Raw genomic sequence first — 27,426 nt, 5'->3', positions numbered from 1 at the left:
ACTTGGTTAAACTCTAAACTAAGCAAAGTGAATCACATTCTGTGACTTCAAGTGACGATGGGTGAAATAAGTGCCTGTGGTGCGAAGCAGGCAGCCTGAGACCCACTTTTCTCTGCTTCCAAATAGAGATGGACCGATCCGATATTACGTATCGGTATCGGTCCGATACTGACCTAAATTACTGGATCGGATATCGGAGAAAAATTAAAAATGTAATCCGATCCATTAAATATCACGAAAGCACCTCACAAAACTTGCAACACGCCGTAACTCGCCTCAGAACGTTAGCACGTCGGAGCAGTATGCATCACGTGATAGAGCGGCTGTGGCATGCGGGACCTGTCGGTGGTCTGGATAGCATTTGGAGCTTCGCTAGCAACCCGGCATTTCATCTCCGACAAAGTTATCCCCGAGAGAAGTAAAGCAAGTGTGTAAGTCCATCTCTGAATGTTTGTAAAGCATTCCTGCCTTAAGCTTAACAAGCGATATATGGAGCGACTGCCTCTTCTTGCTGCTACTTCAATCATGAAACTGATCAATGATCAGCTGATCGGCTTTTCTGTCCCGAGTCCGTGTCTCTAGTTTGCTTTTGGCCCACTTTGCACCAGAAAGAGGAAACCAACAGCTGAACAACAGCAGCACATTTAAGCTTGATCAGCTGTTGTTAGAATTTATTTAGTATTACTTTCTACACCAGGATCTTTTTCTACGTAGCTGACGCTGGTAGCTGTGCAGGGGCGGATCTAGCAAAGTTTAGCCAGGGGGGCCGATAGGGCATTAACAGGGAAAAGGGGGCACAAAGACATACTTTTGTTTCTTATTCTCATTTAAAATGTCTTGTTTTTAATAATTAATTATCTGACACCCAAAGTTTTAATTTGATGTAAAATGAATAGAAGTCAATTACTGTATATAGTAACTATTAAGTCTAATATAAATACCCTAGTAAGCTATAGTACTTTTTCCTTTGGGAAGGTACTATCTGTGCAGTCTGCAATTTTGTTGAAGAAAGCTGTTGAATCTATTTAATATTTCTTGAAAAATAATTGATTTCTGTGCATTTTTTTTCACACTGCATCAAATTAAGGTTGATTACGTCGATTAAGCATCATGAGGTGGCGCGTGAGGGGTGGTTCCCTATTTTTTATTTATTTATTTTTGTTGTTGCTGGGAGTTGGAACCCTATTAGTTAGGTTGCTTAATATTTATGCTAAGTACTCTTTAAAATACCAGAATAGGGAGGATGGTGTAGGTTTAAGTTTATTAGATTGATCAGTATTGCTGAACTATGAAATATTCTCTTTTGCATACAGGTATAACAGAATAGCTTTAGTGTAGTTGTTGTTTTAAACTTGAGTATGAACTTATACAAAATGCAGCAAGATATTTAAAAAACAGTTTTGTTGATTAAAAAACACTATATCGGATTCATATCGGTATCGGCAGATATCCAAATTTATGATATCGGTATCGGTATCGGACATAAAAAAGTGGTATCGTGCCATCTCTACTTCCAAACGAGTGACAGACGTGACCTTGAAGCCGTCACCTTCAAAATGATGCACGACAAGTGATGTGTTTTTGGTGTTGGAGCTTTACTGACGACAGCGTGCAAATAATATTGTACAGCGGAAAGATAAAGTAGGGTGTGATTGAAGGTAGGTCTACCTTCAATCATTACTATATAAGTGAATTGTGTACCTTGGCTTCTCAGTCCCCTGTCACATTTCAAAAAGCCAAGATGGTGGCCTAATGCACTCCTAGCCTGCTCAGGTTGTTCTTTTATGAACGGTCTATGGTTTTCCAGCCTGCACAGTAAGCAAACACTGGGATTTGTTGTGTGAAGTAATCCTTTAACAACACCCATCTTAATCTATCTGGCTGTGACTGAAACCAACAAGCTTTCAGTTCAATCAGATTTGAATCGTTTCTTCCAAGCGACGTGTAACCCATATCATCTACTCCCTGTCACATGACCCACGTCAGCTGATTTGAGGTCCCTCTCCTGATTGGCTCCTTCCACGTCGCGGCAACTCTGAAAACCGGCTGTGGAGGGATACTTCCGGGTTCGACTCCTGCTGTGGCTGTAAGCTCGTGGCGTTTAGAACGGCGTTGGAAAACAAAGCGTTTTCTCCTCTCAATTCATCTATAAACTCATTTCACCTCAGCGGTAAGTGTCCTTAATATCTACCAAAAACAACCTTTTGGTTGTCAGTAACCAGTCGATCGTTTTCGCGATTAAAAAATGACTTTGTTCGGCGGCGTTCCCATCGCGAGCAGAACTCCGGTTCAAAAACCGCTGTTTTTGAACACTTTTATTTACTTAAGCATTTTAATTGGCTTACTTTAAAACAAAGTGTGATTGAATGATTATTGTTGTGTTGCCTTGAATTCGGCTATGCTGTCAGACAGTTTCTTTATTGTTTTTGTATTTTTGTAGCGAACGCTACTGGAATGTATAGATTAAGCTACGTAGCCAAGATGATTAATAATTTAACTGTTGTACATTGGTGGATGATGATGATTCATGATTTGCATCGTTACATAGACTTGCAGAAAAATATATTTGTTTACCGGTAAACTGAATCGAACTTGATGTGCTAATGGACATTTTTCTGACCTACGTGTAACCCAGAGTAATTTCCTGCACTAATTTCCTGCCATTGAACGCATCACAAATAAATAACTCCAACCACATGACTTTGCTCAGCCAATCGGATGGCATGTAGGTCATAGTAAGCCTGTCCCGGCTTTCTCCCGTCAGATGCGTGGAGGCAAGCCAGGTGACAGAGCTGTTGCAGGTGTGTATTGGCAAACATTTGCTTTTCCCGTTTTAATGCATTTTTTTTTAACACAGACTAACTCATGCAACTTAGATGCTGATTACTGTGAGCCAGAGCCATAATGTTGTTGTGCACTGAACAGAACGGAATTGGTGAGTTTGAACTTTTAATTGACTGTTTGTATTGCTACCAGCTGACGCTAATTGGCTGCTGCCGGTCCAAACAATTTGATTTTGATTTGACCGATAGTTGTTGAATAACGAATGTTGTGGAGCTACATAGTATGTATGTAGCAGTTGAAATGTTTCAGTTAAATCCTTATTGGTTATATTATATTTAACCAATATATTTATTTATAAATTGTGTGCACAGGAACAAGAATAACTTAATGTATTTAGCTTAATTGGCTGTGATTTCTTATTGGCCTTGTTTATTTAATGCAGGCCAGGTGAACCTTTGGGGTATGAAAGAGGATGGTGAGCCAATGAAGGGCTAGGAGCAGGACTCATTCTGCAATTGAAGCTTCCACTGGTTGGGTAGGAAGCTATCAAAGACAACGCTCTGTCCCCATTTTCCAAATGCACTGATTTCTGCAATCATACACACCATTCCCCTCATTTCTGGACAATAGCGCTTGGACATCTCTCATGGACATTCAGATAAAACTCATGGACTTCAGTGTGGATCAGTGGATTTGATATTAACATGTGGTGTTTATGGGGGAACCGTTTTTTGAAAATGTGTATTGCTTGGTATAAGCCAGAAGAATCTGCTTAGTTGTCTTTGTGCACCCTCACTGGGTTTTGATTAATTGGATAGCTGCAGCAGGAGTGATTATTTAAGTTTTTCTTTTGTTATTTTTCTTTGGGGTTTGGTTAAATACATGGTACCTGCAAAAACATTTTTGTGTTGTGTGTATTTATTAATTACTGCCCATCAGCTCCAGTAGCATTCCTAAATCTTCTGATTAATGATAACATAATATTTCACTCAATCCCTAGCCTGTATTAATTCATTAGCGCTTCATCAGTGTTACATACAGGTCAGGTTTTTTGTCCCCCTTTGAATTGATCTTCTTCATATTGAAGTGGCGAGCCGGTAGGACCATTCTTTGTTTTTTGTTTTTTTTGTTTTTTTCCCCCCACTTTGCCGTCTTTGGATTACGGACATATTTCCCCATTGTATGAAGATGGACCCTAAGGAGGAATACCTTAAAAGTGAACTTTAAAAATAATATTTTGCCCTTTAAGTTACAAAGAGTATTTTTAATGTGTTCAGGGGGAGAAGATAGTAGAAAATTTTATTTTAAGCATCAGTTAGCTAGGACAACACAAAGATTAATGAGTGCAACGGTTAGGGGTATACGACTGTGGAACTCTCTTCATTATAATTTAAAGAATTGTATAAGTTTACATTGTTTTAAAAATCGTTACATGCTTAAAACGATAACTCAATATGAAGAATGCGAATGAAATTGGAGTTCATTGAAAAAGGATCCATTATAATTATTTTTATTTTATTTTTCTCCTTGTTACTATGTGGAGTGGTGTATATTCTCATTGTAAATTTGTAGTTTGGTTTGTGTTAGGACCGGAGAGAAATGTTAATATTACTTTGTTCCCTGATTTTTGGTGTCCACTTGTAATCCGGTTGTTCAGTCTGACGTCACTAGCCGTGTCTGGGTCTAAACTCCGCTGCAGGTCCATATATCAAACGATCACTGTGGCATTACTGAGAGTTGAAAAACTGTCTAAAGTCTTTCATCTTTAATAAAATGATCAGCGTTCTGCTCTACCAGGTGTAACAATTGAGTTTAACATCCAGGCATCCATGAAAACGGAATTTATGACATTTAACAGAGTTAGAAGTTAGCAGGGAGTTAGCTCGCTAGCTTCTATCTAAATACAATATAGCATGTCCTGACTGCGGGGTTTTGGAAACAAATTAAAACGTACAGCTCTGTTATCACTTCCAACATAAATGAAGACAGAAAGCTAAACAGCAGTGACGTTTGTAGGGTTACTGAAGTTGGGTTAGCTGGTATATAATGATGTGCTACGTGACCGCTAGCGACACAGCTATGTTAGCATAATATAAACAAGCTAACTTTTTTTCCACTCGATAAAAGTTAACGTGAGTGTTCTCGGTGGTCAGGAACAAATGTAATCGCATGGCAGGATGCTGTAAAAGGACCAAACTTCAGCCAGGAGAACAACTGAGATAATCCATCCACAATACGAGGTTAGTCATTCATATACTGCTGCATGGGCTGGGCTGCAGTTGCATCCTAAGGTTTTAAAGACTGAGCTTAAATAAATGATTAGCGGTAATAAAAGCCGAGGGAGGTCAACAGTGATCACTGACTGTTTTAGGAGCTTTTTGAGATCAAATAGAAGAAAATACAAAACATTAAACATGTTCACAACACAAAAGCCATATTAAACGCAGACTACTTTAGGCCCGGAAGTAGGATTCGTCACGTCATCACTGAACAACCGGATAGAAGTTGGATTGTAGATAGGGGGCGGGGTTTAATAAGAATATTTTCTTCTTCCTGCTCCTTTTCACACATGGTTGTAGTGCTTTATTGATAGAAAGTGTGTTGGTTTGTTTGATCTGTTGTACCAAGTGTGAAATAAATGAAATGAGAAGGACTCTTGCACAGAAATCACAGCTTTGATTTATTACTTAATTGTGGGCATTTGTTGTGTGTTGTATTATTTTTCTTCCATTTCCCCTTTCCCCTATTTAATATATTTTTGGTACAAGACATTGCAGTCTTTGGTCTCATCATTCACACCATCTAGGCTCCATAAAGAACTCTTTCTTCTGCGCGTCAGTCAGTAAACTCATCCATTGCAATAAAACGAGCCCTTCAATAACTTTGCGTTACAGACGTGTTTATTTGCGGCTGTAACTGGTGCTTTCAGACTTCAGTACAAACTGGATGATTAACCAGATGCAAAGAAAGAAAGCTGACAGATCCTAATGTGAGACATCACAGAGCTCAAAGTAAAGAGTACTTTATCCTACATGCCTTCTTTCTATACTGTACTGTCATAAAGGAACATGGTAATACGTGACTTTATTGTTCTAATGTTAAATCCAGTAACTGATAATGTGGATGGTCTTGTCAGTATATATACTACATATTTTTTTTATAGTTTGCATTTAAAAGAGCAGCCAATCACATGCTCTGAACTTCAGTGCTGGGTGGGCCTCCCTGTCGGCCTACATTTAAAACACTGAACGTTTCTTTACTTCAATTCCAAATCAAAGCTGAAGTTTCACATGTTTTTGGTTTTTTCCACACTAGCATGGCAACGATGCGAGTATAATACGACTACAACGACCTCTCCTAACATCACAACACATGGATGGATGGAGATCTGTTTATCCTGCACATCAGCGATAGCAGCTTGATATGCAGGCTTGTCTTTTTCCTCTCCCCGTCTCCGTTCAGTGCTGCACCACGTTATTTTCACTCAAATTCATTCTCTGATTTGATATTTTCTGAGTCACTTGAGTCAGATAAACATTCAGCGTTGCTCAGTCGGGAAATGTGTTTGCGTGGAATCATCACGCGTCATGTTCTCCGAGTTAAACAAGCTCGGGGAGTCAGGAAGTCTGTCCCTGTTTCAACACAAATGTAACCGAATGCTCATCTCAGTGACAGTACGTGTCAGCAAGAGAATTATAGGCTGTGTTTAGGAACTTTACTGACACTGAGGCCGTTTTCAAGAATTATGCTGCACCACTGATCCGTTTCTGAGCTTGAGTTCTGTCACATTCATGGGAGTCAGTCATTTCAGTTCTTAGGCCTGACCAGCGAAACCACAGTAACCTAGAAGTGCTCAGTGTTCTCATCATTTGCTTCTGCAAAGAGGACTGGGCCACAGTTCCTCCACAGCAAAGTGAAACGGTCATTGCCACTTATCACAAACACTTGGTTCAGGGAACGATTACATTTTCCACACAGGGCCGGTTGGTTTGGTTCGCTACTTTCCCTTAATTCATGAAATCATCACCTAACAATTGCATTTTGTATTAACTGGATTCTGCAGTCAGATAAACATGCAGCCTGTTTAACCCTGACAACAAGTCCGGTTTGTCTGATATTAACATTTATTCGATAAACACGCTAAAAGCTGAGAAATGCGGAAGGGGGGAAATGGTTTTATAGCAGCGCATTAGCGGAGAACTGAACGCAGATGTAACGATTTTAGATATGATGACTAATTTTTAAATAATTCTCCCGCAGCTTTCCCAGAGTCGGATCACATCCGAGCAGAACAAAGGCCTGCGGAGGATGCAGATCATCTCGGTGCCGTTTCCCACAGTTTAGAGACTGAGCGTTTAAAGCTGGAGTGTGACCGTGACGCCACTGACCGCTTGGAATCTATTTTAAAAGATTATTATTATTATTATTATTATTATTATTATTATTATTATAATTATTATAATAATAATATATTTTTATTATTTTTATTTTTTTGTACTGAAAGGTTCGTGAGTGTTTGAGTCGCGTTAATGCGATTAAAAACAGATTAGGGCCTCTTACCAAAGGCCTTTTTATAAAAAGATTTGAAATGAAATGAAGCCGAGTTTTACTGAAGCAACAACATAAAAACCGAAGATATCTTCAATATCCCTGCAAAAGGAAACGAAAGGGGGAAAACGGCCCAGCTGGTTGTTTGAAGGGCGTTTGACAGAAAATAGCCGAGCAGTCGTCCCGTAAGCCTCGAGGCCTGGAAAACGTTGGGACAATAAAATAATTCATGTACAATAATTCACACAAGTGTGGCGTTATCATTAACAGACAGAAATCATGTTAAAGAATGAGGCCACAGCTGCAGGCCTGCGATAATCCGCACTGAACATCCACCGACCTGATTCAGCATCGTCAGCAAACACCGATTTGTTTCCATGAATTTAGGACGACAAAGAAACAAATCTTAATTACGAAACACAATAAATGTCACGTGGATGTTAGAATAGACGGAGGGAAACCTTCAAAGATGAAACGAGAGAAACTTACACTCGCTGAACGGGTTTTCTCCTCTTGCGTCCTGCATACATGGCTGTTACTCTTACGGAAGCCTCTGGAGAATCCGTCTTTCTGCGCTACATGTGCAGAAACTCTGCTTTTATCCTCCGCATCAACTGGAAAAGCAGGATCGTCAAATTAAAATATGTGATAAAGAATCCGACCTGCCATAAACGAGAACATTCAGCTCCGCCTAAACATCAACTTGTTATGAGTGAGAAAGCAACGCAGTTTTGCTCCTGAGGAAAAGGAGTGCGCACTCTGCTCCACTTTCCAACTGCAGCTCAAAGACGCGCTCCCGGTATTCCCATTTACTCAGCAGTGTCCTCCAATTAGGCTGGACAGCAGTTACGAGATGGACAGCGGGTGCGCGCATTCCACTGGCGGGTGCGCCCCATGCAAATTTCTAACGGATGCGCGCTTCATGGGATTCGCCTTAAATGCAGTTTGGGCAGCGGGGATGCGTGTGGGAAACGTGCGCGTGCACATAGGAGAGTCTCCTGGAAACACTAGCACGGCGAGTTCACGCAAGCGCGTTCCCGAGCGAGTCCTGGCGTCCAATCAGCGCACAAAGCAGACGCGGAGGGTTATGCGGAGGCTGAATGTGGGACATGGGTCAGACTCATATATGTCAGGGAGTTTATGCGGACGTTGATAACGTCTGTGATGGGACAGAGGGACGAACGTGAGCGCAGAGACACAATATTACCGCAAAGAGATGGAAAGACTACAGAGAGGGGAAAAGGATTCAAATAAGAAAGACAACGTGGAAAACAGAGTGTTGGCAGACAATCAAATAATTACATCATTTCTGAAAGAAATAATTAATATACCTTAATACTCGTTAATAGTGTCATTGTTTAAGTTACGTTGAGTAATTTGAAAAAAAATATTTTGTGGCTCATTTTCATTATTCTGTTTTCCATGATTTCATCATTTTGCTTGTTAACCTGCTGGTGCAGCTCAGGATGTGACGTTTTGTCAAAGCTGTCCAGATTTACCACTAACGAGAGAGCTTGAAAATTATGTGCAAAACAACATACGAAATCAAAATTGAGGGGAAGAACATTACCACTTATTCTGAAACTAAAGGAAAAAAAATATGTGCCAATAAACTCAACCCCTTCATTTAATTTGTTTTTGATTGAAATTGAATATTACTTAAACTCTCTTAAATGAACTTCATTCAGAAATGTTTAACGAATGAGCTGTCACGGATACAACTTTCAAGTACAAAGTTGTTATGTTTTCCCTCTCCTTTATTTATTCATCCTTCTTATTTCTTTGTACTCTATATTGTTACTCTTATTTGCCCTCTATGTTTACTGTACAAACTGAACTGGAATGACTGGCTGTTCACTTTATAATTTCAAATAAAGTTCGAGGAGGAAAAAAAAAAGATTTACCACTAACGTCCAATCAAATTCTCTCATTCTCAAGTGTTTTATTATAGAATATATAGTTACATAATTACAATGTGAAGAATTAAAATCGCTCTGACTTTGCAAATGTTTTTAAGACACTGTTAATAATAATTAAATGATCTGTTTCCAAGCAAAATGTAATTTTAAATAAATTCAATTGAAATTTGATTAAAAGTATTTCATTGAGCTAATCCACCGTCAACCACAAAGATATATTGTTTTACCTTAAAGCTGTGCTCAGTTACTAATAACTCTGTGATGAACAGGTTTTTTCTCTCTCTCAGGGCCGCAGTAGGAATTGTATCTCCTCACAAACTGAGCCCTCAGACGGAGACCGCACGCTTCAAGTACGCATTTTGAGTGCGATTACGTCACCGCCACGCGACGACGGCTGTGCCAATTCAAAGTGTACTTCAAACAAAATGCGTACTGCAAATGCGCCGTCGATTTCCCGAAATATATAAAACGTGGGCTGTATCCCAATTCAGGGTCTGCAGCCTTAAAGGCTGCATTTTAAGGCCGATTACGTCACAGTTGCGCGCCGAAGGCTGTCCCAATTCAAAGGCTGCTCGAAATGCGGCCCTCAAATGCGTCCTTCATTTCCCTGAATTTTAAGGCTGTGGCGGTGTAGACTTCGTGACCCAACATATCCCACAATTCATAGCACGGCAGTCGGTGTGGATAATTTTTCCGCAGACGGCAGAAGCGGAGCGGCTGAAGACTAAACTGTGAAAAGTAGTGATGGCCAAATGAAGCTTTCCGAAGCACTGAAGCTTGTATTGAAAAACGGTTCATTACTCGAAGCTTTTCAACACAGTCCTCTCCGGTGACATCTGGTGGTGAAACTTTTGAAGAGCAGCTTGAATCTGCAAAATAAAACGGACTGCTCAATCATCGCTGCTCACTCAAGAGTGGAGTTCTCTCTGATATTGGGCCACCGTTCCGTTGCTTTGAACATGTAATTGGTTTTGTTTTCTCGATTGGGGGGCTGAAAAAAATGTAATGCGTATCTGCGTAATACATTTTGATCAATAAACTTTCCCTATTTAAACATGCACTATGGTGGCCTTTCTCTGCTCATAACTCCTTGATGTTGGTAAATACAATAAGTGAGCAATATATATAATATACATATGATAATGCACAGCACATTATGGAGTATGCCCCTGCTGTGAAGTCCTGCCTCCATCTACTTGTCGTTTAATCACTGGACAGCTGGACAGGTTCATACAAAATATTAGATTAGGCCAATTGTCCTATACATATTTTTGACCTAGGGGTGGGATTGATTGTGAACTGGAAAGGGAAAATGCTTAGGGAGCTGAGTACGGCTGCATCGTCACTGATTTGTAGAATCATTTTGATTCGATACAGGATCCGATTCAATTTGATTGGAATCTGGAAAGTTTTGCCTCAGTCAGAAATATTACAATTCTGGTCATGTATCAGTATATATCCATAATTTCGTATCTATTAAAAGAAAGCTGACACATGTGAGACTTAATTAGAGATGTAAACAGAGAGTTATGAAACCTGCAGCTGCAGAAGCCAGCGAAAAAAAAAGAGGCAAACACAGCGCGGACCCGACGACACATCAAAATCTGACTCTGACGCGTCGGGTCCGCGCTCTGTGTTCACGTTTGTATGCAGAATCCGTAAACCTGCTCCCAGTTACTGTTTTAGCTGCATGGTGTTTGACGACATGTTGTGAGGTTTAACCTGAGATGCTGGCGTTTCAGGCATAATAACGTTAATTTACAAATCGACACGGGATTTTAATGAATCAATATCACTTTATTCAATTTAGCATGGATTGTAATCAGAAAAGCGATAATCAAAACCCACCTCTAATCAAGAACTTGCAAAGTAAAAACATGCTCTATGTCAGGTAGCCCTTTTGTTATTTACATTTAAAAAGAGGATTAGTGTTACTGTGCGCTGGCTGAGTCTGTTTCTTTTCTTAGAAATAGTTTCTCCTGCCCTGGAGAAAATCCACTTGCATGTGTAACAAGTGTCACCTGGCAGTTTGTTGCTCTCTGCCAGGTGATTGGCTGAAGAGCTGTGAAAAGGTAGTGGGTGTGTGGGGTGAAGTCAGCGCTCTTCTGTGGAAAAAACCAGAGGCAATTAATTCACTCAGGTGCGAGTGGGTCTACTGTCGGTAAGAGACTTTTGCCATTTTTTGTTTGGATCTTTTGCTATTGCATGTGCCTATTTTTTAATGTGTCATTGGACTTTTTTAGTGTGACCACGAATTTTAATAGAAGAATTGATCAAGCCCTAGATCGACTGCGCGCAGGGAAACTGATCAATATTGTAGGTATATTGAGTGTTTGTTTTAGTTTCATGATTTTGAATGGTTTTATAAAATTGCTATTTTATTGGGTAATATTTTAATTGATAATGTTGTTTGTTTTTCAGCTGTGCTGTCTCTGCTGTCCTTTTTTTGTTCTTTTGATTGATTTGTAATTTTGTTTTGGTTAGTCCGTCCAGCCGTAGAGGCGGTTATTGATTGAGAGTAAGTTTTGTAAGGGCGGACTAACCTTTCTTTTGTTTTTTTATTTTAATTGTTTGTGCCACTTCCCTTTATCTCTCAGATCACAGGCCATACATAGCACTGATGCCCAGCTGCGCTGAGACCCGAATTGTTTGCAGTGTGTGCCACGATTGCAGTGTCACTAAGCGGGGTGTGACGGGTTGTAGTGTTATTTCGCACAGTTTGTGTGGTAAGTCTCATGTGCAGCTGGGATATCAGCAGGATGTGTTGTAAGTCCTGTCTGGAAACGACTGGGAATTTGTATGTTTAACTTATGTAATAAATAAATGATCAGTTATTTCTTTGCCCCGTTTACTCATCCCTTGTCCTCGGTTACACATGGAACAGAAGAGGCTGTGGAGTGCAGGAACTGCACTGCAAGCTGGTAGATATGCAGGTATTCCTGGGTCCTGCAGACTATCACCTAAAAACAATAAACAAAATGATTTTCTAAACTGTAGCAATGTAATGTACGTATAGTGTCAAATACATTTTTGTAGTCTTCATTAGCTTTAATTCACATGGAAGTGTTCCTAAAGTCATATGCTGTAATGATATTTACATTATGAAAACATGATTTTGGACATTTCAAGTTTTTCACTTCCGCAGATAAAATGAATTGAGCAAAATCAACTCAAAATATTCCCACACGCCAGAACGTCCTCTCTTCCTCGCTGGCTCCATATCTGTCAGTGGAATGATCACCTCGTCGCTATCTGTCACCATCAACACACTCCACGAATCCCGTGGATGATTCACTTCCTTATATCTGTTTGAATCAGGTACCGAAGCAGTTACGTGCGTAACGAAGCTTCGGACGTCACTGGTCACGTGACTTTTGCCAAACGAAGCAAGCCTCGACACAGTGCTTCTGAACCAGTGTGTTGTTTTTTTCGACACACGCTCCGGAGCGTCAGCTTCAAGCGGGCCATCACTAGTGAAAAGTAAGTACTAAATATGATGTCACTTATTTATGTGCGAATGTTTAATAATGAAGAACATTAAAACATTACTGTTGGCCACATGTCAGCAAAGTTATGTGACATTAGTGACGTTTGTACTAACTTGGTTTTAAAGCCTTTACTTTAAAATATACGCTGTTCAATAGCTGAGCTTAATCTCACAGAGAATGTAATGATTTATGGATAATTAAAGTCAGTCATATATCCACAAACACAACAAGCTGAAAGTCAGTGATGCTGCTCGGTTTGCAGTCCTGAATATCACGGCACAAGCAGGATTCACTGCACTGTTAATGTGAGCTGTGTTATATTGCTGCCTCTGTTCGGTGGTGTCGAGCCAAACGGACTTTAACGTGTGTTTGAACGAGCTGACGGTTCACTCGTTAAGCTGAAAGAAAGATGCTTTAATCACAGCAGTCACACATGTGTCCACTGCACCATCTTGTTTGTGTCTCTAGTATGAAGCGTTGGACAGCACCAGGCCCCGACATGGTTCGCACCTACTAGCTGAAGAAGCTGACTGCACTCCACGAGCGTCTGGCAGCACAAATGAACCAGCTGCTAGTTGACGAGAGACACCCGGAATGGCTAACCGAAGGTCGGACGGTCCTGATCCCCAAGGACCCCAAGGAGGGACCGGTCCCATCCAACTACCGACCAAAGGAGGGACATTAGGCCCCTTATGTCAAACAGAGTGATTTGTGGCCCCAATAAAATGATTTGTGACCCTAGGACGTAAGTAACAAAAATATGATATTCATCCAAAATATGCTAGTTCATAGCTCATTGCTCCCCCCCCCCCCCCAAAAAAAAGAACTAATTGATTAATTTAAAAAGGTTTTATATCTAATAGCATTATTTTATTTTTAAGCCATTAAAAAAAGTTTGTACTTTTCATGCTTAAAAAACGCCATCTGGTGGTGGGTCAGTGTGCCTGCACCTGTGTGTCTGTGTGCGCTCGTGCGCCCGTGCTTGTGTGTGTGAAAATGTGTTAAACCAGAGTAAAAGTGCTTAGTTAAACTTGTGCTTTTGTAGGCATTCGACCGTGTCCCTCGGGGTGTCCTGTGGGAGGTGTTGCGGGAGTATGGGGTGTCTGGCCCATTGCTACGGGCCATTCGATCCCTATACAACCGTTGCAAGAGCTTGGTTCGCATTGCCGGCAATAAGTCGGACTCGTTCCCGGTGGGTGATGGGCTCCGCCAGGGCTGCCCTTTGTCTCCGGTTCTGTTCATAATTTTTATGGACAGGATTTCTAGGCGCAGCCAAGTGGCGGAGGGCTTTCGCTTTGGTGGCCTCAGAATCCCATCTCTGCTTTTTGCAGATGATGTGGTTCTGTTGGCTTCATCGGGTGGGGGCCTCCAGCTCGCACTGGAACGGTTCGCAGCCGAGTGTGAAGCAGCGGGAATGAGGATCAGCACCTCCAAATCTGAGGCCATGGTTCTCAGCCGGAAAAGGGTGGAGTGCCCACTCCGGGTCGGGGATGAGTTCCTGCCCCAAGTGGAGGAGTTCAAGTATCTCGGGGTCTTGTTCGCGAGTGATGGGAGGAGGGAGCCGGAGATCGACAGACTGATTGGGGCTGCAGCTGCAGTAATGCGGACGCTGCACCGGTCCGTCGTGGTGAAGAGGGAGCTGAGTGTAAAAGCGAAGCTCTCAATTTACCGGTCGATCTACGTCCCTACCCTCACCTATGGCCACGAGCTGTGGGTAGTGACCGAAAGAACGAGATCGCGGATACAAGCGGCAGAAATGAGCTTCCTCCGAAGGGTGGCTGGCCTCTCCCTTAGAGATAGGGTGAGAAGTTCGGCCATCCGGGAGGGGCTCAGAGTAGAGCAGCTGCTGCTCCACATCGAAAGGAGCCAGCTGAGGTGGTTCGGGCATCTGACAAGGATGCCCCCTGGGCGCCTCCTGGGTGAGGTGTTCCAGGCATGTCCCACCGGGAGGAGGCCCCGGGGCAGACCCAGGACACGCTACAGAGATTATATCTCTCGGCTGGCCTGGGAACGCCTTGGTATTCCCCCGGATAAGCTGGAGGAGGTGGCTGGGGAGAGGGAGGTCTGGGCCTCTTTGCTTAGGCTGCTGCCCCCGCGACCCGGCATCGGATAATGCAGAAGAAGATGGATGGATGGATGGATAGTGCCCGTGAAATAACAAACAGGATTTTCTCGCATGCAAGTCCAGGTGATCTTATACAATTAGAGTTTATAGGGCAACAGTTACAAAATAATGTTTCAGTCATTTTACGTGACTATGATTTGTCTGAATTTGAAGATTTATTCTTGAGAACTGTGCAATCAAATTGGTCGGTTATGTGTGAAGGCTCGCTTGAGCTCATAGCTCAGATCGTTTTACCGCTACCGGAAGGGGGTCTGAGGCATCTTAGTCAGATACTCAACAACGAAAAGGTGTGTTTTTTTGGGGGTTTTTTTTGTATACGTAGTCCATAACCCCGTGAATAAGTTATGTTTTTCCATAAGTCTCGCCCACCTTCTGCACCCCGATTTTAACGACCTGCAGGCAGAAGCCTTTGGTGGAGAAATTCAACAAAAAGCTGGTCTAAATGATCAAACGCCTGTGGGCTTTAATCAGATAATTACATTCTAAACGCTACTCAACTGTAAAATTATAGTATTTTACCGTAACGAGTATGATCGTAGCTTTTGTAAATTTCAAACTAGTACACCAAATACAGAAAAAACCCTGTGCTTACTTTTATTTGACAATCATTACTACGCTATTAAAAACTTAAAAGGATTTATGGGCACAGACTGTCTGTAATTACTGTTACACTGGGTATAATCACGTGTTATCTCATTTCTGCCCCGATCGCTGCTCTGTCTGTATGCAATCCACATGTAGTAGCGACATCCTGTCTCCGCTGTTATGCCCAGACTGTAAACACACCTGCAGATCTCCCCTTTGTTTCCAGAACCATAAAAAGCCAATTGAGAGGCGTGAAAGACTCTCAAGCAACTGTCAGATCTTTAAAAAATGTCTCAAGTGCTCTCTTCTTTATTATATTGCTGTAAAAGGGTAAACCCCACAAATGCAAGAAGAGCAAATGCAGAGAAGTGATCAACAAACGCAGCTAGAAACAAAACCCCAGCTTATGCAGGTCCTTACCCTCCCCCCTCAGCCTATAGTCTGGAACGCATGACGACACAAGGCAGGCAGGAATTTTACGAATGGTATCATTCAGTCAGCTTCGGCACCTTTAATTTCATGAAAGAGGTCCTGTTATACTGTGAAAACGATGTTGAAATTCTAGCTCGGGGTTGCACATTGTTCAGAAACGGGTTTATTGAAGAGACAGGAGTAGATCCTTTCAGCCGCAGCACGCTTGCAAGCGCGTGCCTGAAAACTTATTTAACAAACTTCATGCCAGCGAAATCTTATCATTACCATGCCCTGTAAGTTACCGTAATCAGGTCAAATCATTTTCCTCATCCTCAATTCAATGGCTCGAATATCTCTGGTACACACAAGGTGTTTTTATCAGACATGGACTCAATCAAGGAGAAAAACAGCTCTGTTGTTATTATGTGGATGGGTATGGTCAGATTAAGGGTAAAACATACGTGTGGGGGATTTTTGGGCTGCTACTTCCACGGCTGTGTTAAGTGTTTTTCGAATCAGGCCGATGTTAATCCCGTTAGGTGCGTCTCTTGCACACATAAACAGCGCCACTCAAGACAGGCTCGCTAGATTGAGAGCTGAGCATAATGTGTGTCTTGTTATAATCTGGGAGCACGAGTGGACAGAGTTAAAACGTAGTGATGAGAGTGTAATCAGCTTTCTCAGACGTTACGATCCACCAGAGCCTTTGAACCCTCGCCATGCACTCTTTGGAGGCCGTACAAGCCCAGCACAGCTGCGTTGTAGTGCTGGGCCTGGTGAGAAAGTCAGGTATGTGGATGTCACCTCGCTGTATCCATTTGTAAATAGCACCTGTCGTTACCCCTTAGGTCATCCTCAAATAATCTTTCGAGATTTTCAGGACCCTAAAAACTGCTTTGGGTTTATCAAAGCGGTTGTTTACCCACCCAGAGGGCTCTATTTTCCTGTTTTACCATATAAAACAAAATCAGGTAAGAGTCTCTTTACTCTCTGTCTCACTTGTGCTGAAATGAACAACCAACAGGGGGCGTGTAACCATAGCAACGAGGAGAGAGCTCTCAGAGGGGTGTGGACCACCCCTAAATTTAACCTGGCATTAGAAAAGGGCTATCAAATAAGTCGAATCACCGAGGTATGGCACTTTGAGAAACAGAGTAACACAATATTCACAGACTATGTACATCATTTCCTGCGTAAAAAAACAAGAGGCTTCAGGCTACCCATCAGATGCTGTAACTGAGGAGGCTAAACAGCTTCACATTAAAGCCTACCAGGCTAAGCAAGGCATCACTTTAGACCCTGAAAACATAAAACTAAACCCTGCTAAAAGACAACTGGCCAAACTGTGTTTAAACTCCTTTTGGGGAGAATTCGGTCAGAGAAATAATCTCACGCAGAGCAAACTGGTGAGTGACCCCGAGGAATTCTTTAACCTCATGTTCTCTCCAAAATACAAAGTGAGCTATTTCTCTTTTGTCAGTGATGATGTGGCTCTTATTCAATGGTGTTATGTGACCTCTGCACTCCACTCCCAAACTCCACAGATAACATCTTCATTGCGACTTCACTGCTTCATATGGGCGTATGAAACTCTACAGTTACTTGGATCAGCTGCAGGAAAGGGCTATTTACTACGATACTGACAGTGTTGTTTATCTCACAAAGCAAAATCAATCTGAACTAGAATTAGGTCGATATTTAGGCGATCTAACAAACGAGTTGGATCAGGATGATTTCATTAGTTTGTTGCAGCTGGACCTAAGAGTTATGGCTACATGACCAGAAAAGGTAAAGTTGTTTTGAAAGCAAAAGGCATCACACACACATGATGTCTGTGAAAGGGTCAACTTTGAATCTGTAAAGATTCTTGTTGACAATTACACTGATAACTGTGGAGGAGGGTCTACACTTGAGGCCCCTCAGCACAGTATCGTCCGTAATAAAGCAGCCTTTTCACTACAAAAGTCATCATTCCCCAAAAAATTCCGAGTTGTTTATGACAAGCGTAGATTGCTGCCAGGAGGTCTGACTTTACCCTTTGGTTATTGATTATTTTTGTTTGTTTTTAAAATGTTTCAGCCTGCTTTAATCCAGTTTGATCCCAGACTTCATGTGCCATTTTCTTGTATGGTTGTCGGGCCCAGTGGCTCTGGAAAGACCTTTTTTGTGAAATCTGTATTGGAAAACTGTTACATGTTTTGAGCAAGCTTGTTGACAATGTTGTGGGTTTATACATCCTTTCAGCCTCTGTGTTCTGAGCTGCAAGAGAAAAACAAAAGCATTAAATTCATTGAAGGTCCAGAATCTTCATTCTGGACCAACCTTCTTACAGGTGACAAGGCTCTGCCCCGAACACGTTTCAGTTGTTAAAATTAACAGTGGTTACAGCGCCACCTAGTGGGAACAGGAAATGTCATGTTTTACACTTTGGAGTACAGTTTCAAGCCACTTCACCCCAGCAACCTCAGATTTATCCAGGAAAGCTTTGAGGATTTGGTCTTAGGTTCGATTGAAAACTGTGAGCGTTTCACAAACGGCGCGACCCCAGCAGCATGGTGAGTGTTGATGTTTTGCAATGAAGTAAAACTGCTATAACTCAAATCTAGTCCAGTATCTACCAAACTTCACAGGCACGATGAAAGTCCCGCCCTGAACAGATTGATGTACCCATTATCAGCAATAGAGCACCACCCAGTGGGAGCAGGTGGTGCAGTTGGTCATGGAATATTGCAAACTGGCTCCACAGCACAAAGTACAACATTTACAGAATACAACATTTCAAACAAGCAGCTCCTGCACTATTTCATCTGTGACTGAAATTTGGTAGCCTAATGTATTATCTTAAGGTCTCTTGGAGTCATAACCTAAACCTAACAGGAAGTCAGCCATTTGGAGTTTAGACTGTAATTTTGGCAACATTTTTCACCATTTTCAGGCCTCGTACCTGAATGAACTCCTCCCAGGGATTTCATCAGATCAACAAGCTGTTCGGTGAGGGGAATCCTTGGTAGGACCTTCTATTGTCAAGCATTTGAGTTTTTGTGAAACAGCGTGGTCGTGGTGTCACGCTGAGTTCCCATCATTCACCGTGCAGCATGTTCACAGCAGATATATCGAACAATTATCTGGTAAGTTATTGGACAATGACACATTTTGTTGTGTAGCCTCTGTGGATGTGACTGAAGTGGAAACTTTCAGCTTTAATTCAAGGGATGTTCATCGGTTATGGACTTTAGGCAAAGGATAGATCCAAATGTCAAAAACAATACTCTTATTTAAAATTATGTTCTGAAAAGAAATGTGTCAAAATAAAATTCCTAAACAGATGAAGATATATTTTTGTTTAAACCCTTGAAATGAAAGTGATTAAAGCCTGCAGTTCAATCATTTCAACAGGTCTGTTCATAAGTAACCGTTCCTTTTGAGCAGGGGCTCGTCTGTAGCAGCACTGTAGACGTTGGTAAGCACTTGTCCTTCATGCTTTAGGTACTTGGGGTGTTCAGAGACAAGAAACACAGTGCATTTGTTTGGACACTCGGTGATCCCGGAACAGACCCCATCATAGCTGTAAATGGGTTCTTCATGCTCTGAGACCAGCACAAGAGAGCAGGAGACTCTTTTTGTACAGTGGATCAAGCAGCTATCACACGGGCTGGCATTTAATATGTATTCTGATGTTACTGAACTCTCCCCCACTTTCAGTAATGAAGACCAGCAAATTTACAACCAGCTCTGCTACAGCTCAAAAGTGAGAGAAAGGTGGGAGACAATACTGGTGTGTGGGGATCCTACATCCCTGTACACCAGTGTTAAGGAGAGGAATGCTTAATGACAGGTTATGGTGGATTTTGCAAAAAGGATTGAAATGGCTGTGGTGAAGTGCAGTGGTACAGGTATCAAGAACGAGGGTGATGCACAGAGCAGTTGTAAATACAGGGGGATGAAGTTGACGACAACGGGAAAGACTTGCTTAAGAAGCAACGTGACAGTGAGCAGCAGTATGGCTTCATGCTGAGAGAAAAGCAAGCGTACCAACAGAGAGCTGTGGAGAAGGTCTGAAGGAGTTACGCTGTCTCTTTGTGGAGAAAGGATGTGATGGTGACAGGAGGGGAACTGTGGTCCTGCACGACTGCAAGGTACATGAGGCTGGTGCAGGAACTATATATAGGACAGTGAGCCAGTGGTGAGGTGTGCAGCAGGAGTGACAGATGAGCTCAAGGCAGAGGTGGGATCGTATCAAGGATCTGCTCCCAGCGCCTTCTTGTTTGCTATGGATACACACATGGTCTGTTAGATGAGGTCAGGCAGGAGTGTCCATGGACTCTGATGTTTGCAGACGACATTGTGATCTGAAGTAAGAGTAGGGAGCAGGTAGAAGAAACTCTGGAGAGGTGGAGGTATGCACTGGAGAAAGAAGAAATCAAAGACTGGTAGGAAGGTGTACACACAAGGAGCAGAGACGGTGGAAGTAGATGAGTTCAAAGACCTGAGGTCAACCATCCAAAGCAACAGGCAGTGTGCAAAAGAGGTGACGATGCATGGTGGAGCAGGTGAAGATGAGCAACAGGGGCGACGGAGGAAAAGCAGTAGTGAAAGGGAAGCTTTACAATACAGTAGAGACTCTGAAGATGATGGCACTGACGAACAGGAGACTGGGCTGGAGCTATGCACGTTCAGTCCTCATGTAACTGCACTGTTAATGAACTTTAACATGCCACTCCACGCTTGGGTTTCTGAAAACTGAACAGTCTTAGCTGGTGAACAGGGAACAGGTCACAGTACTTTTCTCAGTCCTGTCCTGTCTTTGGAAACGTTTCACTGGGATTCCTTTAAAATGTTTTTGTTTGAAAGGATCCATCCATTCACAAGTACATCAGAGCAGTGAACATACAGGCAAAGAGCAGCTTTTTGGAGTCATGGACATGAATCACAGCGTTAATCCAACTATGGATGTGGTGACTTATCAACATGTTCATAGTTGTTTGAAAGATCAGACAAGAAACCCCTCAAACGTCTCCATCGAGTGGATGGAGATTAATGGGACATTACCCAAACATAAATTCTCCTCATTTCTAACACCAAGTGTACTTTTACTGCCAAGAGCCATCACATCCATTAACAAGTTTGTTTAATAAATGATTAAAAGATTTTCCCTGTGGCGTTTATCTGCAAGTTTAAATGTTGGCTTTGTTTTCATGCAGTTTCCTCTCCTGATTTCTGGGCCACACGCTCGAGGACAGAAAGAAAGTCTGCTCTCCTTTCCCGTCTCTCTCAGGGCCTGTGGTCTCAAACTCTATTCCGATTAATTAAATAAGCAAGAAAATAACAGCAGTAAACATTTTACTACTAAGTATCATTTTATGGGTTGGAAACAAATGTATCTGGTAGACACTGGTGCTTCAACACCCAATTAACTAACCAGTTTCGTCTTCGTTTATTTTACATATAGTGTTACATTAAACGTGGCCAAAATTTGTCCATGAGCCAAGACGTCAGGCTTAAGACGACTATGTGGTTGCACAGAACCCCACTATGCTAACTAGCTGATCCCAGGCACACAGCTGTGGGTGTGAAAACACAAAAACTCAACCCACTTGCTGTTCAAGCCTCCAACCTCTGGCACGTGGCTTAAAGGCCAATGAGATCAAACAGTTGTAAATAAGCTGAACACAATGTTCGTACTTGCACACATATTTATGGACATTAGACAAAAGGTAATTATTTGTTAAACTTGCATATAGTATGACAAAATGAAAGTAGATTACATTGATTGTTTTTACAAAGAAGGCACGAGCAGAAAAGGTCAAAACTGCAGCACGACTGAGCCAAACATGTGGCTCCGGGTTTTTCATAGTGGCTTCAGTCCGCATCAAAGTCCAGCGTCACAGGCCTCTCGTGGGCTCGAGGGCCTCGGTCTCCACAGTCAGTGCTTCACGCTGGGAGTGAATGTTTTCATCACGGCTCATTCGACACAACACAGGACGCAGGAAAGAGAAACTACAGACTTTTAGTGCGCTTTCAATTAACATTGTATGCTTTTCATATTTAAACACTGCAACAAAACTCACTTCCAAATATAAACATGACAGATTCCCGCTGTGCAGCAGGAATAAGAAGCTGCCTTGTTCATGCTGTTGCTGCTCAGGTGACTGGAGATGTTTCATGTAGTGTGAATATATTACAGATGCATCAGAGGAACACAATCAAATCAAAGAAGGAACAAAGTGGACGAAACAGTAAACATCTCCACGTTTCACTGAAAACACTGGCACATTTTCATTTTAGTTTCGCTGGTTTGCATTGAATGAACGTTGGATGCACTTAAAGATCAACCGTGTTCGATACGGTATCTCCTGTAGGCACGGCTTCCCTACCACCGAGGAACTTGGACAACAACCAGGACGATTTATTTGATTTGATCTGCGTTCTACAACAAGGCAAAAAATAAAAATAGATAAGAGATGATTTCAGCTGCCTGTTCAGTGAGAAGGCACAGAGAATCTAAAGGGTTATACTGGATATGGCTCAGTTTTAATGTGTTTATTGTCCATGCTACATCACAATAATGGAAAGGGGAGCAAAGCTGCTGCATATCCAGCTGGACGCGTCTCATAAAGCATGTATGAATGAACTGCAGGTAGCACGTCCTTTGAACCAGGTCAGAAGTCCATTCTATTAATGAGCTGTGAGTCTAAGAAATACCTAAAACTGTCTCTAAAACTTAAGTTGTTCGCTACCTGTTGTCCAGGTGTGCAGCTCCCACAGGTTTGTAACACTTTGCAGTGATACATGCTTCGACTTGAACGTCCGTACAGTTACAGCGACTCTAATGTCCCCCGGTTCCCCTAGTCATTTCCCATTCAACCACACCCACATCGACTCTGGTCCAGCAATGCTTGTTTTTTACGTTTTGGCGATGACTTCATGAAGTAATGTTTGAATTTCTGCAGCAGCCTCCAAACTCACAAAGCTCTGCGTCCTGGAACAAACTCTCCATCATTTACGCTGCACACAGCAACACACATGTATGACATAATAACATGTGCAGACCGTTTGTTAAACAAACACAACTAGTATCATGTTTATGCACTCAAGCCCTTTAAGGGTTTTATCTAAAGTATCCAGATTACATATTGGAAGGTACTGCTCGCTGACGTTTATGCTGTTGTATAATAAATTTGAAATTCATCCCAACTTTATCAGAATGAACATACTTAAACATCATGGCTCTAAATAACATCTTTGGCTGTTTGTGTCCTACCTGGTCCGAGCTCCACCATAGTAAATGCACTTGTGGCTTCATACTTCATTATTATCATAGTGTATCTTCACTAAAGCAACAGCTTTTAAAGACGACAGAGGCCGGACAAAGCGTATCTGATACAGAGGGATATAAAACACAGTAACAAGTGTACGTGTGTGGATGTGTGGATAAGCACTGATACAGGCAAAGATATGCTGGGGTTTGTCCTTCTCCAGCAACTGTAGCACCAGCAGCAGCGGCACGGAGGCGTGTCTCCATCCCATCAGGTGTGTGGCTGCATCAGAGAAAGTGTGAAGGAAGCTCTGTTGTGCTCAGCGGGGCTCGAGTCGTTCTGCTGGACAGACAACAGGATGCTCAACCATTACACCGACAAAGACACTCACAGCAGAGTCAGTCAGGTCGTTTTGGGTGGGACTCTCTGACCTTTAACACCAAAAACTACATTCTCTTGTTATATTTCTTTATCGCTGCACATATTAGCAGAAAAACACAAACTTTTTGGATAAAATAAAAATATAAAGATTGCAAATAGAGCAGATACCCAAGGCCTCACTTAGGAAACAGATACAGGTGATAATTTCTTCAGATGCAGAACATAGAATCATTAAAATGACGAAACATATTGTTTCTGTCTGACATTATGAACAGGAAGTCGGTCCAGTTAAAAACAGGAAGTAAGAACACAACAAGAGTCACGTCCCTACAATGACTCTTCTCCTCTCAGAGCGAGCGCATCGAGGGAGATGCAGACGGATCATCTGCTCACAATTTAATTATAGGAAAGGTTTGCAGCTGGATTTTAAAATCAGGAGTATCAGAGGGCTCAGATCGCCACCTCAGCATGTTTACGTGGGGTTTGTGTGTCCCAGGCCTTATGTTGTCGGGTTGCTTTTCCCCCTGGGAGGGTCTCCCAAGGCAAAATGGTGAGGATGAGGTGAGTGTCTTTAGCCTATGTGACTTGGCCTGAAGAGGATAAATGCCCACCTGTAGACCCACAGCCTGCAGGAGGCACAGTGTGTGTCGGGCGACAACCAGCGGCAGAAGCCCTAGGTGACCAATCCCCACTATCGAGACTGGCGACTGGGACTTGGAACCAGTTTGGTGGTGAAGGAGCCTGAGCTGGTGTGTGAGTTTGAGAGGTCCTAGCTAGTTACAGCAGGGTTTACCTCAACGCATGGTTTCACTCTGAAATCAGCCTCCTGAAAAGGGGCTGGACTCCAGTCTGGGGTTGCCCTCGATGAGAGGGGTCAGGTCCTGGAGCGAGGAGTTTAAGTATCTCTGGGTTCACGAGTGAGGGAAGAGAGGACAGAAGTAAGGCCGAATGTAGTTCATTTTACTGGAGCGAGACAAAATATAAACCAACAATCCAGAAACACTGATTGATTGCATTGATTTGCATGTCACTGACTGAAATAAGTCTTTGGCACCCACACACTGGTTGTGTGCCCAAGTGGCTCGCAGACTACAATCAATCAGTCAATCAATCTTACCCTACAGATACTCCCAATCTTAACTTGTTATGTGCATAGACACCTGTCCACAGAATCAGCTTCTTCCATCCCAACCTCTCCACTACCATGGGCAAGACAGACCATCCGGACTGGGCTACAAGACCATCAGCGAAACGCTTGGTGAGAAGGTGACAGCTGTTACTGTGATTACTAAATCAGGTCCCCTCCGTCTGGAGCTCAATGCAAAGTCATTTCCTGTGCAATGACTTGCATTGAGCAAAGTCATGGGATGAGGATGATCATGGAAACCGTGGTGGATCAGCATTAATCCACACTTGTTAAAATGTTATGTGAAGGCAGTTGGGACCACAGTTACCGTTGGTAACACAAACCTCTCACTGCCAATTATGCAGTTCCTCCAAAAAAGCCTCCTACATTCATACATTTGACATTTCGATGACGGGACTCAGGGCCACCTGCTAATGCTGTAGTACAAGCTGGGGGTGACTGTTCAGTTCTGAGTGCTTACCTGTATGTGCTTGTTGCTTTCTAGGTAGTGCTGAATGCTGTGTGAGTGCTCTGAGGAAGGCACATTGGGGGGAACAATTAGAGCCCTGAGGTTCTGCAGGTTGATGGCTGATGCGTCCACCGCAGGCTCACTGTGGTTCCACTGGGAGTAGCAGGAACCTTGAGGAGGACTCTGATCCAAAGATGTGCCAGGCACCTTGAGGCTTGAAGGCTCAGAGATGGACAGGATGTCTGGGTTGGAAGAAAACATGCAGCTGCTGGGTGCAGCTGCCTGGTAACCTGCCAGCCCTCCCTGCTGTGTGCCATTCAGTCTGGTGCCATTCCTCGGGAAAAAAGTAGCACGGGTTTGGTTTTGTGAATTTTGGCTCTGCAGTGCTGGCATGGTCTTGTGTCCATTTTGCATCATGCTAGCATGAAGCAGCTTTTGCTGCTGGCTCTGTGGCCACTGCTGAAGAGGAAGGTTGTGCTTGTCAAATGGAAGACTTTCCTGCAGGCGAGGTGAGGAAAACTGAAAGGGAATATTAGGTGCATTGGAGGAAGTAAAGTCTTGGCAAGGAATCAGTGGTGGCACACCGTCCATAACAGTGGGTGGTGAACTGTTTGGTTGGGGAACAGAGCTCTGTATGTGACAACTTCCTGCCATTACAGGTGCCTGCAAACTGCTTTGGTGTGGCAGAAGATGGTTGGACTGCTGGACTTGACCAGAACTGTCCTGACGGAAGCCCATATGTGCGACAGACGCTTGGTCATGGGACTGAAAAGGAGCTAAAGAATTACCAGCTGAGATGTCAGGGACAGTGAGATCAGGCAGCTCAATAGATGGGCTGAAGATGTCATGGAGCTGGAGCTGCTGAAGAGAAGGCAGGCTGGGGTCAGGCCGGGGACCCCGGTGAGACAGCATCTGGGCGCTTTGCCCTGATGCCACTGGTACACTGACCGCATCCTGTTGGTGAACGTAGGGGCCTTTCACCGGAGAGTAAGTGCAGTCGGGGCTGGGTGCCTGTAATAACTGTGGCTCGCAGAGATCAGAGGCTGAGACGAGGGCAGCCTGAGTGAAGGGCTCCTGCTGATGATTGCTGATGGCGGTGAGGCAGCTGGGAGGGACGGTGTCCAGACAATCCTCGGCTTTCTCCTTGAACAAAATGCTGTCGATGTAGTCAAATACATCGCTGGCGACGATGCTGTCCAGATCAGAACTGACCTTACTCTGCGAACCCTCCTGTCCTAATCTCTTCAGAGCATTTTCCCACTCTAAGAGCTCGGCGTTATCCACCTCCAGTGTTTGCAAAGCTGAATAAAAATCCCCACTCTGCACCATTTTTTCAAAGCTGCCGATCACGGCCATGACGGACTGCTTGGCCTCCTCTTTCACCACAACAGGCTCACTTGTTGTGACCGTTGCCTCGCTCCCCTGCCACGCATCACTGACAACGCTGACCAGGGCCCTGCTGTCCATGAACACTTGATCCACAGGCAGTGGGGTCTCCACAGTCTGGGTGTAAAGACTTTCATCCTGACTCAAGAAGCAGTCCAGCAAAGAGCCAGGCACCACGTCCTTCTTCATGTCATTGTTGCTGAACACTTTATTGGACTGATGTTGCGGGATGTCCATGGTGGGGCCGGTGTTATAGAGGGTGGCCTCTCCTTTGGTGAAGCTGAAGGGAAGCTTCAGGCTCCTTTGGCGCAGATACTCCTCACCCTCAGCGTTACTGGAACAACCAGACACAACACAGTCCATCACCAGACAACCTCTTATTCTTACAGTGTCACGTGACTCTCTGATTTCATCCTTTAAACAACCAGTCGAGGGGACACTCACCTTATAGCTTTCTGATATGCAATGATAAATTCAGGTCTCCCTCCTTTGTAGATGATCTTGGCATTGGACTTCACCCACACCCAGCTGCCCGGTTTGCTGAGGAGCCTGAACACAGTCAGCCCAGACTCTCCTGTTTTAAGCACTGACACACAGGAGAGGGTTCACAGTGAGAGAGGAGGTGTGCTCGTATTCATGCTATATGAAATCCTATATTAGGCAAGAATGGGAAACCAAACAACAGCAGCTGGTCTCCTGCGTTCATGTTAAAAGAATGTTGTCCTGTCACAAAAATATAAAGTTCATATACAGTGGGGCAAAAAAGTATTTAGTCAGCCACCGATTGTGCAAGTTCCCCCACTTAAAATGATGACAGAGGTCAGTAATTTGCACCAGAGGTACACTTCAACTGTGAGAGACAGAATGTGAAAATAAATCCATGAATCCACATGGTAGGATTTGTAAAGAATTTATTCGTAAATCAGGTTGGAAAATAAGTATTTG

General features: G+C 43.1%; 2 protein-coding genes across 5 annotated transcripts in view; both read right to left on the bottom strand.

Moving 5' to 3' along the window:
* Window positions 1–8,285, bottom strand: part of LOC113007704 (aryl hydrocarbon receptor-like) — a 57,896-nt gene extending 49,611 nt beyond the window's left edge. For 2 of the 3 annotated variants that reach the window (XR_013902290.1, XM_026144557.2), the window contains exon 1: window positions 7,822–8,284. Coding sequence is in view for 2 of the 3 variants with exons in the window: in XM_026144557.2 (XP_026000342.1) it covers window positions 7,822–7,862 (41 nt within the window). In the remaining variant the exon portion in view is untranslated. Of the gene's footprint in view, window positions 1–7,821 lie in introns of all 3 variants that reach the window. The other variant, XM_026144558.2, reaches the window with a different exon arrangement.
* A 13,253-nt stretch (window positions 8,286–21,538) lies between these two features.
* LOC113007349 (aryl hydrocarbon receptor-like) overlaps window positions 21,539–27,426 on the bottom strand; it is a 37,523-nt gene continuing 31,635 nt past the window's right edge. The window contains exons 9-11 of one of the 2 annotated variants that reach the window (XM_026143795.2): window positions 26,926–27,067; window positions 25,108–26,815; window positions 21,539–23,461 (exon numbers count right to left, since the gene is read on the bottom strand). In XM_026143795.2, coding sequence (XP_025999580.2) covers window positions 23,390–23,461; window positions 25,108–26,815; window positions 26,926–27,067 — 1,922 coding nt within the window. In that variant the 3' untranslated portion in view covers window positions 21,539–23,389. The remainder of the gene's footprint in view (window positions 23,462–25,107; window positions 26,816–26,925; window positions 27,068–27,426) is intronic. The other variant, XM_026143796.2, reaches the window with a different exon arrangement.

Source organism: Astatotilapia calliptera, chromosome 16 (genome assembly GCF_964374335.1).
Source record: "Astatotilapia calliptera chromosome 16, fAstCal68.1, whole genome shotgun sequence".
NCBI lineage: Eukaryota > Metazoa > Chordata > Actinopteri > Cichliformes > Cichlidae > Astatotilapia > Astatotilapia calliptera.
The sequence above is the reverse complement of the archived record's forward strand: the minus strand, read 5'-3'. Positions and strand labels throughout refer to the sequence as shown.